This window comes from Medicago sativa, chromosome 4, assembly GCF_051527215.1.
Source record: "Medicago sativa cultivar Bolivia chromosome 4, Bolivia_mono, whole genome shotgun sequence".
NCBI lineage: Eukaryota > Viridiplantae > Streptophyta > Magnoliopsida > Fabales > Fabaceae > Medicago > Medicago sativa.
The window spans coordinates 5,274,122-5,290,494 of NC_140752.1; the positions used below are offsets into that span (position 1 = coordinate 5,274,122).

A 16,373-nucleotide genomic window follows, 5' to 3' on the forward strand; every position below is an offset into this window, starting at 1 on the left:
CTTGAATACTATTTAAAATGAAAGACATAAGATTTTATTGATTATCATAGTTTAAAAGTTATATATTTAATTAAAAAAAAAGATATCCTATAAAACAAATGCTTTTTTAATGTCAAATGTTAGTAATTAGTTGCTAGATTTTTTTCTTTCCCGAAACAAAATTAATTGTTTTCTTCTTCATCCAATTTTGTACCAAAAACCTATAACGTCATGGAAAAACACATTCAAACCAAACCAATAAATACATTGAATTAGACAATTGATATAACATTAAATTCTTGCATGGTTTTTCATCTTTTGTAGAAAAATAAAAGAAAAACATACAATTTTCTTGTCAACATGTTATGTTATGGTTGAAAGTTGATTGGAAAAACATACAATTTTCTTGTTATAAGAATTATATTTGTTGGAAAAAAAATTATATTTAGCTTATTGTTAAAAAATACGTGTATGATTGAAACCTTTCATGATTTTGTTAAATATAATTGGTCAAAAATTAAGACAAAGGGTGGATGAATCCATTTGATTGGTTGAGAAATCAAACAATGATAATAATTTGATGGTTGTCATTGAAACATGTTTTTTTTTGAGGGGGCAAAGTGCCATTGAAAGATATTAATAAGAAATCAAAAATTCATTTAGTTTTGTCATTATAAGACTTTTACAACTTTCCACTTATAAATAAGGTAATTAATATAAATATTAATGCAGTTTTAAAGCATATGTGATTATTAATTTTAATAATAAAATGAATGATGGATACAAAAATATGACGTTGAATAAAACATAATATTTTTTCACTTAAAAAACATAATAATTTAATAATCTTTAATTAGGATATTAATTTTAAAAATAGTATAAATTCATTTAAATATTTAATTAGGATAAAGGAAATAAAATATAAATGATTGTATGGTTTACTATTTTTTTGAAAATGCACTTATATTTTTAGGGTAGCACCTTGCTCCCTTTTAGTTAAAGAAAAAGGAACTTTTTGACTCAAAAAATAAAAATCAAAGGTGCCATAAAATCGATTTTCTATTATGTATTTATTATCTTTTTCACTCCAAAGTTATCGATTCAATCAATTTTTTGAAAATAGGATGCATTTCTTCTTGTCTATTGACTGTTTCCATCTCAAGCATAAAGTAGCAAAAAAAAAAAAAAAATCAAAAACCAAAATAACATATAAAAGAGCAAGATATTAAAAGTAAAATAACAACATAAGAAACATAAGAAAAATCAAACAAAAAAGAATAGATAGATAGAAAAAGTTGTGAGTATTGAGGGATTAAAATAAAACAAAAGGGGAATGAAAGTGATTATATTTGAACGTGGTAATCCTTCGTATATATTCTAATTTATAAGTGATGCATTTCTTCTTCTCTTGATTGGCTTCCATGTCCAAAATAAAGATCCGAACAAAAACAAAGAACATATAAACACCAAAAGAAAAGTTGAAAAGAGAATATGAATAAGAAACATCAACCTATGAAATCACATAAAAAGGAACATAACAATAAGAAATGTTAAATAAACAATAAAACAATAAAAAATAAAACAAAAAGATAATGAGGTTGAAAGCAATGATTTTTTATGGGAGGAAGAGGTAGATGAAAATAATAAAAAAATCAAATTGTCTATATATAGGGAAAAAATCATATCATGATCAATTTTGATTGGTTGGTGAAAAATAAGTGAGTCATGATTCAATTTTGATTGGCTAATAGAAAATGAATGAGTCAAGATCCACTTTGATTGGTTGATGGAAAAACATTAAATGAAATGGGGAGTATGAAGATGCCACGTGTACTTTTGCTCAAAGATGTAAGCTTTTGTATTATATAAAGATTATTAACTTATTATTTTTTGTTATAGTTATATTTTAAATTTATTCCAATTCAGTTTTTATACTTCACAAAAAATTAAAGCATAAAGTTTTTTTTAAAAAACATTAAAGTATAAAATTTTATTTTAATATCATAAAGGCTACAAGTAAAAACAAAGGTCGTATATATGGAACAAAAAGAAAATTGTATGCCACTTAAACATAAGTATTCGAAAGTGGAAAAGTCGTCATATGCACGCATGAGGATTGAGAAGAAACATTGAAAATATAATAACTTGTTTTTAAAGCAAAAAAATAACTTGTTTTTTTTTTTAAAGCAAAAATGAAATATATTAACACTATAATAAACATGGCTTTTTTTGTTAGACAAGTTTATAAACTATCTATTATAAAGGCTCTGTTTGGCAAGGCCGAAAAACGAGCTTATAGCTTATAGCGGATAGCTTATAAGCTCGTCTGACAAAAAAAGCTCTGTTTGGTAATAGTTTTTTACAACGAGCTTATAACTTATTTCACGAGCTTATAAGCTATTTTTCAGACGCTATTTCAAGTAGCGTTTGAGCTTATAGCTTATAACTTATCATATTTTTTCCATCTTTACCCTTATTAATTTATGTAAAATCCATTCCCTTTTATAATTTAATTCAAACGTACACTTCCGTAATAAATATGCCTGCCTTGTTTATTCATCAGTTTTTTTGGTTGCATGCCTCGTTATTATTTATCTCTCTTGCCTTTGTTGACAAAAATATGTATATATACCTCCGTTGTGTGTTTTTCTTTTTAAAAAATAATATACCTCACTTTTCCTCAAAAAAAAAATATATATACACCTCACTTGTTAAAAATACTTTTGTTTTGTGTTATTAATAATTCACATAATAATAATAATAATAATAATAATAATAATAATAATAATAATAATAATAATAATAATAATAATAATAATAATACATTATGATAACGATCAATTTTTTTGAAAGGATGATAACGATCAATTGTTATGTTTAATTGTTGAGTAAAGTATAAACACTCAAATAAAAATAAATATCAAGTAAAAAATTTAGTGAATAAAATTTACTTTATAATATAAAAATATATTAAATTTATAAATTTAAATTACTTTTAAAAAAGTACTTAAATATCAAGTTTTTTTTTAGAGTTAAATATCAACTTATATAAACTTTATTATGAATTTTTTTTTTTGACCGAAGCAAAATTAACTATTATCATTAATCAACGAATGTTCAATACAAGAAGGATAAGAATCAAAAATATGGTGACTAGCCCAAGAAGGCAAGAACAGGCCGCCCTAGCTAAAGTATGAGCAACCATGTTCGCTTGTCTCCTAATAAACTTCACCTCAAAGTTGGAATGTAAAGCTAACTGATAAATAATACTAGAAACAATAGCACAGAATTCTGAATCACCGTGACCCTGAGACGATAGAGCATGCACTAGAGTAGATGAGTCGGACCCGAAGGCAACCCAGTCCCATCTGTTTGCATCAGCAAAGTGAAGGGCCTCGAGTAAGGCTACTGCCTCCCCCTCCAAAACTGTCATATTTACCCGCTGCCATTTCGTTTGAGCCCGAATAAATTGCCCGCGAGAGTCAGTTGAACTGCTAATTTTATCAAACACTTCAATTAGCTTATAAACTAACAGTTATCAGTTATAAGCTATCAACTATTCGCTATTTTTACCAAACAGAGCCAAACTAGTTTTTTTTGGCCTTGTCAAACATAGCCCTACTATCCTTTCTAAGTATTTCCCTTTCTAAATATTTCTACCACCTCGATCAAGCGATCCTAACCTGGTAGTCATATTTAGCATGCCAAATACCTCCCTGGGTCCTTTAAGTTTCACGTTTGTAACAGATAGGTCCTTTAAGTTTCAAAGGTTAAAGATATGTCCTTTAAGTTTCTAAGGTTTCAGATAGGTCCTTAACGGAGGTTGATAGAAAGGACCTATCTGAAACAAACTCGAAACTTAAAGGACCTATCTGAAACCTTAGAAACTTAAAGAACCTATCTGTAACCTTTGAAACTTAAAGGACCTATCTGTTACAAACGTGAAACTTAAAGGACCCAGAGAGGTATTTGGCCTATTTAGCAACAATAACTTCCTTCCAAAAGCACCGTCACTTTTGGAGTAAACTCCACATTTCCACTTGGCTAATAGGCCAAACGAATTTTCCTACCTCCTCTCACATCTCCCCAAAGAAACATCCTTTAGATATGCCCAATCTTCCACACCCCCAACTGGGATCTTCAAAAGAGAAAGATAAAAAATAGGAAATGAATTAAAAACCGAGTTAATCAACACAACACAACCACCAAGATATTTTTCAAATAAATTCAATTTACGACTAAGGTGATCTAGAAATTATTTCCAATATTTGGCATTTCTAGGTAAATCCAACTATCTAAACGGAAGAGAGTCTTCTTTACAATTTAAAAAATTACGTGGCAAATCCATAAACTCTATAGGCACAACTATATCAATCAAACAACTTTTTCAATAATTTTCTTCAAACCCTCTCAACAACTTCTTCAAAGTCTAAAGACTCTCCACCGCCGTCTCTCCCATACACTGCCTTCTCTCAACTTCGATTTGCACTTACGATCTGGTAACCAACACACCCTTTCCTTGATCTCTTTGCAAAAGGTTCACAAACCTCACTTCCCTCGATCTCACACGCTTCAGTCCATGGACTTCTCTCTATCACCGAGTTATTCCTCTTCGCAGATTGTTTCCCCAATTTGCAGTGGTTTGAGTTGAGGCATTGCCATGACATGTTTGAAGAAGGTATTTACCATGTTTTAAGGACATGTTGTAACATTACACAATTGTACTTATCAAGTGCGAATCTACATGGAATGAACTTTAAAGTTCACAGACTATAGGTTTTGAACTTGTCACATACATTTGTTGACGATGAAACACTCTATGTGATCTCGTGGGCTTTTGCATATGTTACTAGAAAAGTGTAATCATATCACTGATAAGGAAGTGATGCATGTGGTGGAAAAATGCACACAACTAAGAGAGATCAATTTGAGGGGTTGTTGTGATAATGTACACGGTTAACTGCTCCAGCTCCTTAATGTACTAGTGCATGCAGAGTTAAATGTAAGATGTTTTGTGTTTTCAGAATTATTTCTCTAAGAAATGACTTTAATTAAAAAAAAAAAAAAACTGTATATGCTCATCAGGTTGTGCATGACAAATGCTGAAGTTATTGTGTATCGCAAGTAGTTGGGTGTTTTATGTAGGTCTTACATTGCATTGCTTTTCATTATTGCCTTGAATGATACTTGTGTCATACTTATTGAAGTTCTTATTATCATTTTAGTGTTTTGCATACTTGTTGTAACACACTTTTATGTGTTGTACTTTTTGAATATATGAAATCAATCAAATCACTAGAAAACATACGGAGTAAATTGGCAATTGAAGTTCACTTTCCGAACACAAATGTGTAAAGGAAAATGACAATAAATAGTAATATTCCCCGGGAAAAGACAATATGTTTATAGGAAAGGAAATGAAGTAAGCACAAAAATACTGGGGGGGGGGGGAATCATTCGATTTTCGATTTTGGCTTACTCGCAGCAACGTTGTCGGCGCTTGTGTACCACGCGCCGCCTTCCAGACTGTCGTTTCTCGTCGTATTACATCAGTTTCTTCGTCGGCGCTTTCTTGTTCCATTTGAGTGATCAAAATTCAAATTGGAGACACTTGGTTTTTTAGTTTTCTTTGATTCACACTGTTGATTATAGTTTGCCAGCAATTTGGCTTTGGTGGTTGTTTGTTGCTCTCTTCTTTTAAAGATGGCAGAGGTTATTCATGATAAAATGTTAAACAATCCTTGGTGTGATTACTGCAAACGCGAATGGCATACGTGTGAAAATTGTTGGAAGCTCAAAGGCAAACCTCCTAACTGGAAGAAGAAAGGTGATTGTGCATTTCAGGCTAGTAATTCTGATCAAGGGCAGCAATCCTCTTCAACTCAGCTTCAACTCACTACGGAACAACTAGACAAGTTGTACAAACTCCTCGAGTCTCCAACTCTTTCTTGCTCTATAGCAACAAAAGGGAATTCTACTTTTCTTAGTGCCAGTCCCAATAATGCTTGGATAGTAGATTCAGGTGCCTCTGATCACATGACAGGTGAGTCCACTTTGTTTTCTTCATACAGTCCATGTGCAGGTAATCAAAAAATAAAAATTGCAGATGGCTCTTTTTCAGTCGTTGCAGGTAAAGGGTCAGTTGTGTTGTCTCCAGAGTTATCTCTTGAAAATGTTCTTCATGTTCCAAAATTATCATGTAATTTAATGTCTGTCAGTAAATTAGCCGAAGATAAAAATTGTCAAACTAATTTTTTCCGATCTCACTGTGTTCTAGACATGGAATTTAGGTTTTGATAATCACTTTGAATATTTGAACCCAAAGCTTTTGTATCGTTTAATAACTTGGGAAATCAGCTATACAACGATACAATCGACTATTGGATCGTTTAATAGTTTGGGAAATCGACGATTGAACGACCCAATAGAAATCACGACATCATTTGGACACGAATGATGTTGCCGAGCAATATGTGATAATATCAATTGATAATTAGGATCCGCAACACTAATCCGAGAATACGTATAAGCAGGTTGATGACGTTTAATCCCAGCATAATCATTTCTGTGTTCATGGAACTTGCGTTGTTTCTTATTCAAAATATAAATGATTTTTTCTTTAAAATTACAAAAAAAAAATCAAACTAACTATGATTATCTATTTGACACAATTATGGATATGAGATAATAAGTCTATACATAGGTATAAAATTAAATATGACACACTTTATTATAGGCTTAATAGTAGTTGTAGCCCCCTAACTTTCCCAAAGTTGCAATTTTGGCCCCCTAAGAAAAAAAAACTACAAAATCATCCCTTAAGTTTTGCACTTGTGGCAGTTTTGCCCCCTAAGATCAATTTTGACTTGATCTACGCTGACGTGGCACCTCAGGTGCCACGTGTTATTTTTTTATTTATTTTTATTTAAACGCTGACGTGTTTCCTCTCTTGTTCTCCAACGAAAACAACTTACTGTCTGAGACCATTATCCTTCTTCCACCACCACCACTGCTCATAGTTTTTTGTCCCTTACTCCGGTAGTTACAAGCTTTATCGACGGAAAACCACCACTCTTGTCAGCCTGGTTAAAAAAAAAAAAAAAGGTACCACAGCTATACTTTATATTTTTTTTACTTCCAACAGGTTGATTTCAAATCCTTGTCGTATCGTATTAAAGGTTTCAGAACCACCACCAATAGTATTAATTTTAGGAGGCTGATTCCAAATCTTTTTCATATTTGATTAATAGGATATGTTTTCACGGTTGTTACGTTTTCATGTTTTGGGGGGTTTAACGGAAGCAAAATGGGTCTGATGTGGATTAAGTAGTCCACTTGTCAATATTATATTGGAACATTTTTTAAAGTAGCTTAGTCATTATTAAATAAAAATAAATTTGAATCTGTCAAAATAAATAAATAAATAAATTTGATTCTCTCTCAAGTCTCATTTTTTCGATTTCTTCGATTAATAAAATTCTCAGTAAAATCTCAACTCGCGCCGCCGTCCCATCTCCGGCGCCGTCCATTCCGTCTCCGACCAAGCTGCTGCTGTCGCCTCCTTCTTCTTCATTTGGTGGTGTGTTCTCTTCTTCCCATTCACCTTTTCACTGTTTTCTTCATTTCTATTAAGAAAATCCTAATCTAATCTATTTTTTTCATTTTGTTTCATGCGATTTTGGATTGAAATTGTTAATTGAGTTGTTGAATTGATGGAATATCCTATTTCTTGAGTTTATTTAAAATGCATGTGTAATTTTTTAGATTAACTATGAAGCACTAACTTGAACACCGGACAGACACGACATTGACACTGACGCATTGACACCAGTAATATTTTCGAAAAATCGAATAATTTTGATGTAAGCGCATGTGTTGGACACAAGATACTGCTTCAATTTAATGTGTCAGTGCTACTACATTGACAAAGGTCGTGCTTTTAGCCTCACATAATGCATTGTTTACTTTTAGTTATCACTTGCATGTTTTTACATATAATAGTAGAGAACTGCATTGTCGTCGACATTATTGTCTCGACACATGTGCTCCCATTGTGCTAAAAGCTATACGCAATGCTTGAGTTTTTATTTTCTTGAAGAGGTCATGGCTTGATACTCTGGAACAGCTAATAGTCGTCAACATTAGGAGAAATTGTAGGCATACTGTTAGGTACCGGGTTTGTTAGAGGGGAATGACAGTTATATGAAGGATTGGGATAGTGAGAGAGGGCGTTCATTACTTTTCAGTTACAACCTTAGAAGGTTTGGGCAGAGAAATTCCTTTCTCTGAAGGAGCAGTGTTGTGGGTAGTTAGGGATCTCCTTCCCTACTGCAACGTCCTTTTTCATCATCAATAATACACTGTTATGTCATTATTTCTGCATTTAATTCCTATTTGTTCATGCATTGGAGCAACTATGGTACCATTAAAATCGACAAGAGAAGGAGATATAGATGCTCAAATCAATCGGAGAAGGGCATAGCAAAGCACGACAAGCTGAAAGAAATTTTGTATATCAATTGTATTCTCAAATGAGTATATCAATTATGCTTGAAGGAAATGAGGTTTAGGTTCAGATATGTATTACACCCGATAGGAGATAAAAATGACACTAAAAGCTTTTTAAGTTTTAAGGATGTGAAGTATAATAAAGGGAATGTAATTCCTAATTTCTATTGTCATGGACTAACATGATTAGATTTGTCTAATATATGTGTGCATGTGTTAAAAGGCTAAGGAATTAGGCAAAATAATTAGGAAATTATATGTGTTTTTGTGTGTGTGTGTGTGTGTGTGTGTGTGTGTGTGTGTGTGTTTGTGTTGTTATGTTATATGTAATTCAGTATATATTATATATTTATGTGTGTGACTGGAAATATATATCGAGAGTGCCCATGTTTGAAACCTTTGGCATAAATAAATTATGGATTATTGCAGTTGTTTTGATATTTGTGAGTTTGTATTGCAATCAAATTATAAAACAAGTGTTGTTTATTTATGTTTATAATTATTTATTTGAGCTTTTGATATGTAAAATTTTCATCTGCTTTTTGTTCAGCTTGGCTCTTACGTCATTGCCATGGTTTTGAATTTGAAGAATGAGTTGGTGTAATTATGTTAATTTGTGTTGTGGTTTTTGAAGGTGTGGTATGTTTTCTTAAAATAATTTTTAAAATTAAATATGTTTTGTAACAATTTTTTGGATCCATTGATTTGACCAATGATTTACCGACCCACTGTTTTGACTGAGCTGATGATTGGTACAGGTTTAACAACATTGCTCCAATGAAATGATAAAAAATTAGCTGGGACTTTTAGAGTGAAAAGAGGATGTTTGGCAGCGGAAGGAGGTGGTTGCGCTTTGTGCAATTCAAGCTTTATCCAACAACATCATTATGCAACAAATCTGCCCAGAGAAGTGCCTTTTGTACTTCGGCAAAGAACAACAACAACAACAATAACAAGGTCGTCATCACTGATGAAAGGTATCAGCAGCTCGAAAATCTCAACATGATGACTGCCCTCAAGATGCTTTTCACTGATCCCCCAAAGAAGAAAAAGTTTGGGTATTTATCCCCTTTTGATGATCTTTTAATTTTTCTCGCATTTCGTTGAACACCTTCATGATTAAGTAACCCTCCTGTATTTGGTTACAATGTTTATGGATAACCAAAAATATAAATAGAAATTCTTACTTTGCATCTCTGTCTTTCTTGATCAGGTTTGATTTCCATCTTGTGCAATTTTTTTTTGCCTGCATGCCTTCCTTGGGTATGATAGCATATTTGAAGCTTTTCTCCAAGCATTGAACTTGAGCTTATTGTTATTCATCGTTTTTTCTATAAAAAAAATCTAATGCCGACATCTAACTACAAACTTTTTTTCTTTACTGCTTCAGCTGTATATTTGGTGGCTCAGTATGCTCGTTATGAAATCAGAAGAATGGAAGCGGTAAGTTTCTTTTTCCTTTGTAATGATTGTAATGTAAGAGTGAATTTTTTGTGCATTATAGAAATGCTGGTAAGATGCATGGGATAATTGGATCATCTTATCACTTATGTCTCTTCAAATTTTACCATATCAATTCAGGGGTCCATTTTAATGTACTCTTTATGGAACCCTTTAGGTTGTAACTTAAGTGTAACCGAATTTTTGTTAGAATATTCAATGTATCTGATTCTTTTCTTTTTCCTAGCTAGACACTGGTTGTAAATAAATCATGTCTTGTGCAATTATTTGTTGCTGCATCATGGTGGAATTGTATGCTGAGAAGTGAGAACTAATGAGATACAATACAAGTTTAGGAACTATACATTATGAAAAATTTTGAAATTTAGTTGAACTTCTAAATGAATTCTATATAATGTTTGGTCTATTGTTGCATGAGATATATGGGGTGTTGTGCTTTTTTACTAATACTATTTATTAGGAGTATAATATGTCCTGGATTATATATCCTTTTTTATTTGCTGAAACTGTTTCTTGCTGGTACTTTGTGAATAAAAGGGTTTATGTTTAGCAATAATACTATCATCCTTTGGAGTTGATTTTGCCTTTTGATAATGAATTTTCTCCAAATCACTTCATAGGAAGTGGAGGAGAAAAGGAAGCAGAAGGAAGAAGAAGAAGCAAAGGAGAAAGAAAAAGAATTGGAACTAAATCCCCCTGAGGAAAAGGATAAACCTGATCCCCAGCTGTCAGAGATGAAAGAGAGACTTGAGAAACTTGAAGAGACTGTAAAGGAGATTGCTGTTGTAAAAAAGAAACAATCAACCAGTAACATAGACACAAATCAGGTAGCTGGTGATGAGAAAAAAGCCATAAATTTGTCTGCACCAAGTAACACGAGTGGCGGTTCAGTAACTATTAAACCAGTCGAACAAGACAGTGTTGGTAAGGATAATTCTCTCAAGTCAAGGACAGAATTAGATGAAGAAAGTAAGGGTTCGGTGGCAACTCCAAGTTCTTTTCTTAGGCTTTGTTTGCGAGTTTGGAGGGGAAGGGAAAGGAGGGCTTTGGAAAAAAGGGAAGAGTAAGTGGAAGAAATAGAATCAAAGTGGAAGAGCTTCTTAAGATGCTCGGATCTTACGGACTTTTTTGAATTAAAGAGTACATAATTTATCAGAAGCTGTAGTACAGGGCTCTCATTGGCATGCTTTCCTTAAGAAGAGAATAGTTATTAAATTATGCCTTACAGGATACTGACCTGTCGTCCCGCTTCGACTAAGGGGAAGATTTTGAGTTTATTGTAAGGAAGGAAATTTTAAATGGGAAAGCTATCTTTGGTGCATTAGTTTGATTTTATGCTTTATGCTTTATGCATTACAATCATGTACAAAATGCATGAAATTGATTGATATTTTCTAAGCCATGATCATGTTGTCTTGAGATATTAATTTGGATGCATCATGGATGGCATCCCCCCTATGAAAGGGTTGGTTGTGTTTTGACTGAAAATCCTGGTAGTTTCTATTAGAGGCAGTTCACTTTGCTTCTTTCCTATAGATGATATAATGTAAATCCAAAATTGGAGAGATGGAAGAACTGAGATATTGAATGTGGATATTTCTTCTTAAAATTTTTGTTGGTATCTTGTTAGAATAACTTTCTATTGATTTAGTCAAACACTTAGTTTATAATTGCTATCAACTACAGCTCAATAAAACAACTTACTCCCTCTTTGTATGTGTAAGAAAAAAGTTAAGTGGGTTAAGGGCATTAATTGATGAGAAATTTTTTAGTTGGTTATCGTGTTACTGATACGAAGTTTTCATTACTAATATTTTAAGTAGAAATTTTTTAAATATTTCAATTATATTTACTACTTTAGTAGTTATCTCTTTCAAACCAACTACATGAATTCTAAATAAATAAATAAAGTTCTTCTACACATGAAGAGATGTTTTAAATTTATTTTTGGTCCTCTAATTTTGGCGATTAACAATTTTGTTCCATCATTTCTAAATCTAAAGATTTTGTAGAGGTTCTAAATTTTAAGATTATATCTCTCAATTTAATAAATTTGTAATTCATGGAGTGATAATAATATAAATTTGTGGATTATATTTTATTATTTTTGTATCCTACAAAAACATAGTAAAAACAAAAAGGAGACAATATACGTGGTGTTAAGGACTTCATTCATTTGCATAGTCATTTGTTCAACTTCTATTATCAGCGTAAATAATATAGAATCTTTAACGTTCATTGAATCTTAAGATCTACGTTGATGATCTAAACCCAAAGTTGAAATCATATTGTTTGAAATAAATAAATAAATAAAGAAATATTAATGTCTCATAAACTAGAGATAAAAAATTATATATAAAAAATTTGTGCCAATTTATTTATCAAAATTTTAAAAATTATCTAACTATTTATAAAATCATTTTGATGACCCCCAAAATAAAAATAGTCTTAAATCTCTGGGGTTGTATAGATTGATTCATTTCCATTTGGTTATTATAAATCCTAAAACCCTTGTCTCTGATTCTAAACCCTGCAATGGCACGTTTGTTTCGTTCTCTCCGAAAAACCCTAATCAACCAAATTCCCATTCAACAACAACGACTATGCATTTCTCCTTCTCCTTCTTCTCAAATCATCTCCAGAAGAACTTACATCTCCCAAATGCGCAAAGAAGCTTTCGAAGGTAACATTTCCAGACTTCTTCGTAATGAAATTCAGTACGAGCTTCAAACCTCTTCTCCTTCCAATCCTGTAAGTATTTTTTTTTCTCTTGTTGTTTGTGTAATGGGTTTTTGTTATGGGAAAATGGGTTGTTAGAATTTGCTTTGTTCTTGTTAGAATCATGGAAAAAATCAGAACTTTTTACTTTTTTTAAGGTAGTTTGGATTGAATTTATTTGAACTTATATACTTGCATAAGCTAAACTCTCTTGGATGGCTTACGTAAACAATTTATATATGAAAATAATTTGATTTTAATTTCCCTGTTTTTGGATAAACAACTTAATTTGTAGCTTATTAAAGTAAGTGCTTATCATGATAAGCGCTTATGTATAATCTATTACTATAACTAAAGATGAAATAAAGTTAAATTGGCTTTTGTATAAGCTATAAGCTGTTTTCATAAGCTATCTTGAGCTTATGAAAATAAGCTCAAAACGGTTTAGGAACTACTTACTTGTTTTTGTATGAGTTAAATTGTGTCCGTATAAGTCATAAGCCGTTTTCTTAAGTTATTCCAAACAATTTCCAATTGCTTATACCAGTAGATAAACTCAAATAAGTCAATTCAAACAGACCCTTCATCTTTTGTAATAGACGTAGTTTATGCATCAAGTTTTTTATCCTAACATTGTCTTCATCTGAATGTGTTTAGCTGCTCATAACCGATTTTGTAAAATTAAGCTTTAGGATAAAGCTACATTGGTACATTTTAGCTTTTTCCTAAAAATCAGGCGTCGTAGCTACAAAATATTTGGAGCTAGTTTGGAAAAACTGAGGTGGAAGCTATTTCTATAACAAAATATGAAATAAAGTTAAACTGTTTTTTGTATAGGCTACAAGCTGTATTCATAAGCTATCTTGTCAGAGCTTATGAAAATAAGCTGAAAACATTTTATGAACATGTCATAAGTTTTTTTCATAAGCTCTACCAAAAAGTCTCCAAGTGCTTATGTTGGTAGATAAGCTCAAATAAGCCAATCAAAAAGATTCTTTATATTTTGTTATAGACATGGTTTATACATAAGCACTTAGACGAAAAGTGTTGTAAACACTTAATTAAGTTGTCTATTCAAACAGAGTCTTAAAGTGGGAACCTTGGCGCAACGGTAAACTTGTTGTCACGTGACTGAAAGGTCACGAGGTCAAGTCCTGGAAACATCTTGTGTAAAAAACAAGGGAAGGTTGCGTACAATACACCAATTAGTGCACCAGGCTGCCCTTTATTCAAACAGAGTCTTAGTTTTAAAAAGCTACATTGTTACATTTTAGCTTCTTCCTAAAATGTGTTTAGGAGCTTCCCATGCCTGATTTTAAAAAATTAAGTTGTGAGAAAAAGCTACATTGTTACATTTTAGCTTCTTCCTACAATCAGGTTTCATAGCTACAAAATGGTTAGCTAGTGCGGATAAACTGTTGTTGAAGAACATAGTAAGAGAAAAACAAGATAGATGAAGTGATTTTATAATAGTAATGATGATTATAATTAGTAGGCTTCTCTCGTAAGTTTAACTTAACTTGCTATAGATATGGTTTGTACATAAGCGCTATAGACACTTAATGAAACTATTTATCCAACTATTGTCTTAATCTGAATGTTTTTAGGAGCTGCTCATGCCTGATTTTGAAAAATAAAGTTGTGGGAAAAATCTACATTGCGACATTTTTAGCTTTTTCCTAAATATCGGGTTTCATAACTATAGAATATTTAGAGTTTGTTTGGATAAACTGTTGTGGAATGTTTGTAAGAGAAAAAGAAATTAAATGAATAGCAATGATAATTCTAATTAATAGCTTCTCTCAGAAGTTGAAATTGAATGGATAATGGCTTTTCTTATCATGGTAGAAAGGGTAAGGAACTGTCCATACCTGATTTTGTAAAATTAAGTTGTGAGAAAAAGCTACAGTGTTACATCCGTAGTTTCTTCCTAATAATCAGGGGTCGTGGCTGCAAAATGTTCAGAGCTAGTTTGTGTAAACTGTTGTGGAAGTACTTGTAAAAAAGATGAAATTATCCAATAAAATATTTAGAGCTACTTAATTGTGTAAACTGTTGTGGAAGTGCATTGTTTTACACTGACATCCGATGAAAATATACTATTTTGGCACATCACTCCACTTTTATAACCGTATTTTGAAATTGATTGTATGAAATTGCAAAGTAGTCCCTTTAACTCTAGTTCTAACTAACAGCTTCTCTCAAATTGAAGTTAACTTGTATATCTCGAATTTTCAGAAACTCTCATATCTAGTTTCTTCATGAGTTAGAAGTTGAAGACTTATAACAGTTGAAAAACTTCTATCTATAACCTAGAATCTAAAACAAACTTGGCATTAGCCAAATGCACTGTTTGTGTTTACTTGAAGACTTGATATTTTGATGGCAATAAGTCGATGATGTTTTTATTTCTAAAAGGTATTGTTACTTTTTAATTGTAAAAGTCTGCAATTTTGTTTTGTAACTTTCTTTCACAATATTCTTTGCAACTAGTATCGTTTGGGGAAATTCTCTAGCTTTTTTCAGTTGGATTTTGGTAAAGTCATTCTTGTAGACATGAATAATTAGGGTCTGTTCTTATTTTGCAGCCTACTGACAAGTTCGGTTCATTTGTGGTGGATGGCCGACCCGGTGAGCGATGGATTACATTGAAAAGACAATTTGCCAATGAAAACATTAAGGTTGAAGCCACCATGTTTGATGGAGCTGTTCCTGCTCCGAAAAAAAGCGGTGGTGTGGCTAATGCAGATGAAGTGCAGCTACACATTACCTTAATTGTCAATATCTCCAAGGGAGATGGTCATGTGCTGGAAATCATGTGCTCTGCTTGGCCGGACAGTATAGTGATAAAAAGGCTGCTCGTTCGCGAAAACAAAAATATGACAGCTGAGCCCTATGCTGGTCCTGACTTTGAGTAAGTTTACTTACTCATTTTTTACTCTACTTGTTTGCTTACAATCAGTGTTGTTAAATAATGACTATAGTAGTTCTAAAGTGATACTCTATAGCCGAATTTGAACAAATGGTATCAGTTATTGTTCCGTGATGCGCTATTTAGTACAAAATGGTGTCAAATAGAGGCTATAGCACTATTGCATAATAGAATTTTGGATGATAGTTAGATTTAGAATTGTGTTCACACCTCTTAATGTTGATTCTTTACAGGGAATTGGATGATGAGTTGCAGGATAGTCTTTACGATTTCTTGGAAGTAAGGGGTATAAATGATGAACTTGTCAAATACTTGCATCAGTACATGAAACACAAGGAGAAAACAGAGATCATAGGATGGATGGAGAAGGTTAAATCTTATATCGAGAAGAAGTAAGTGCATTGAAATTTAAATGTTCTAGATGAGATAAACCATGAGATCATATCTCTTTTGTGACTGAAGTCTATTTCAAAGAAGGTAATCACTTACTTTTTGTTCACCACTGCTTTAGAAGTAGAAATTGTATAAGGTAAGTAGGAAGTGACCATATTGTATTTATGGTTTTTGCTTCGGAACCCCCTTTCCCAAAGAGAAACGAGTGAAAACATGTCAGAAACTATCTTTTATGGAAGGTTTATTCTCGGTGAAAAGTCAGACGTGTTTTACTTTTGTTCATGTTTATAATTATAATATTTCAATCTATGAACAGCAGCTGAATAAGAGCTGTAATTATTTTAAGCTTGTTTCAAAATAATGACTTAAAAGATTCTACTTA

General features: G+C 32.1%; 2 protein-coding genes across 8 annotated transcripts; both read left to right on the top strand.

Moving 5' to 3' along the window:
- The first annotated feature begins 6,914 nt into the window (after positions 1-6,914).
- On the top strand, positions 6,915-11,557 carry LOC146925701 (uncharacterized). Of its 7 annotated transcripts, none has more exons than XM_085758102.1 (6): positions 7,405-7,558; positions 9,038-9,126; positions 9,246-9,545; positions 9,701-9,750; positions 9,878-9,930; positions 10,569-11,557. In XM_085758102.1, exons 3-6 carry the CDS (start codon positions 9,310-9,312, stop codon positions 11,013-11,015), a joined length of 786 nt encoding a protein of 261 aa, XP_085614228.1. In that variant the 5' UTR covers positions 7,405-7,558; positions 9,038-9,126; positions 9,246-9,309; the 3' UTR covers positions 11,016-11,557. The 7 variants fall into 7 exon arrangements, with proteins under 7 accessions (XP_085614223.1, XP_085614225.1, XP_085614228.1 ...); XM_085758103.1 differs by having other exon boundaries at positions 7,419-7,555; XM_085758101.1 differs by having other exon boundaries at positions 7,419-7,555; positions 9,038-9,121.
- A 713-nt stretch (positions 11,558-12,270) lies between these two features.
- LOC146925702 (uncharacterized protein At2g39795, mitochondrial-like) lies at positions 12,271-16,373 on the top strand. Its single transcript, XM_085758105.1, has 3 exons — positions 12,271-12,699; positions 15,255-15,580; positions 15,832-16,373. The coding sequence occupies exons 1-3, from the start codon at positions 12,484-12,486 to the stop codon at positions 15,992-15,994; spliced, it is 705 nt and encodes a 234-aa protein (XP_085614231.1). The 5' UTR covers positions 12,271-12,483; the 3' UTR covers positions 15,995-16,373.

Coding starts and splice junctions, on each gene's coding strand:
- LOC146925701 (XM_085758097.1), top strand. CDS start 9,310: ATGTTTGGCAGCGGAAGGAGGTGGTTGCGCTTTGTGCAATTCAAGCTT. Junction 9,546..9,700: donor CCAAAGAAGAAAAAGTTTGG/GTATTTATCCCC, acceptor TTTCTTGATCAG/GTTTGATTTCCATCTTGTGC. Junction 9,931..10,568: donor AAATCAGAAGAATGGAAGCG/GTAAGTTTCTTT, acceptor ATCACTTCATAG/GAAGTGGAGGAGAAAAGGAA.
- LOC146925702 (XM_085758105.1), top strand. CDS start 12,484: ATGGCACGTTTGTTTCGTTCTCTCCGAAAAACCCTAATCAACCAAATT. Junction 12,700..15,254: donor CCTCTTCTCCTTCCAATCCT/GTAAGTATTTTT, acceptor CTTATTTTGCAG/CCTACTGACAAGTTCGGTTC. Junction 15,581..15,831: donor TATGCTGGTCCTGACTTTGA/GTAAGTTTACTT, acceptor GATTCTTTACAG/GGAATTGGATGATGAGTTGC.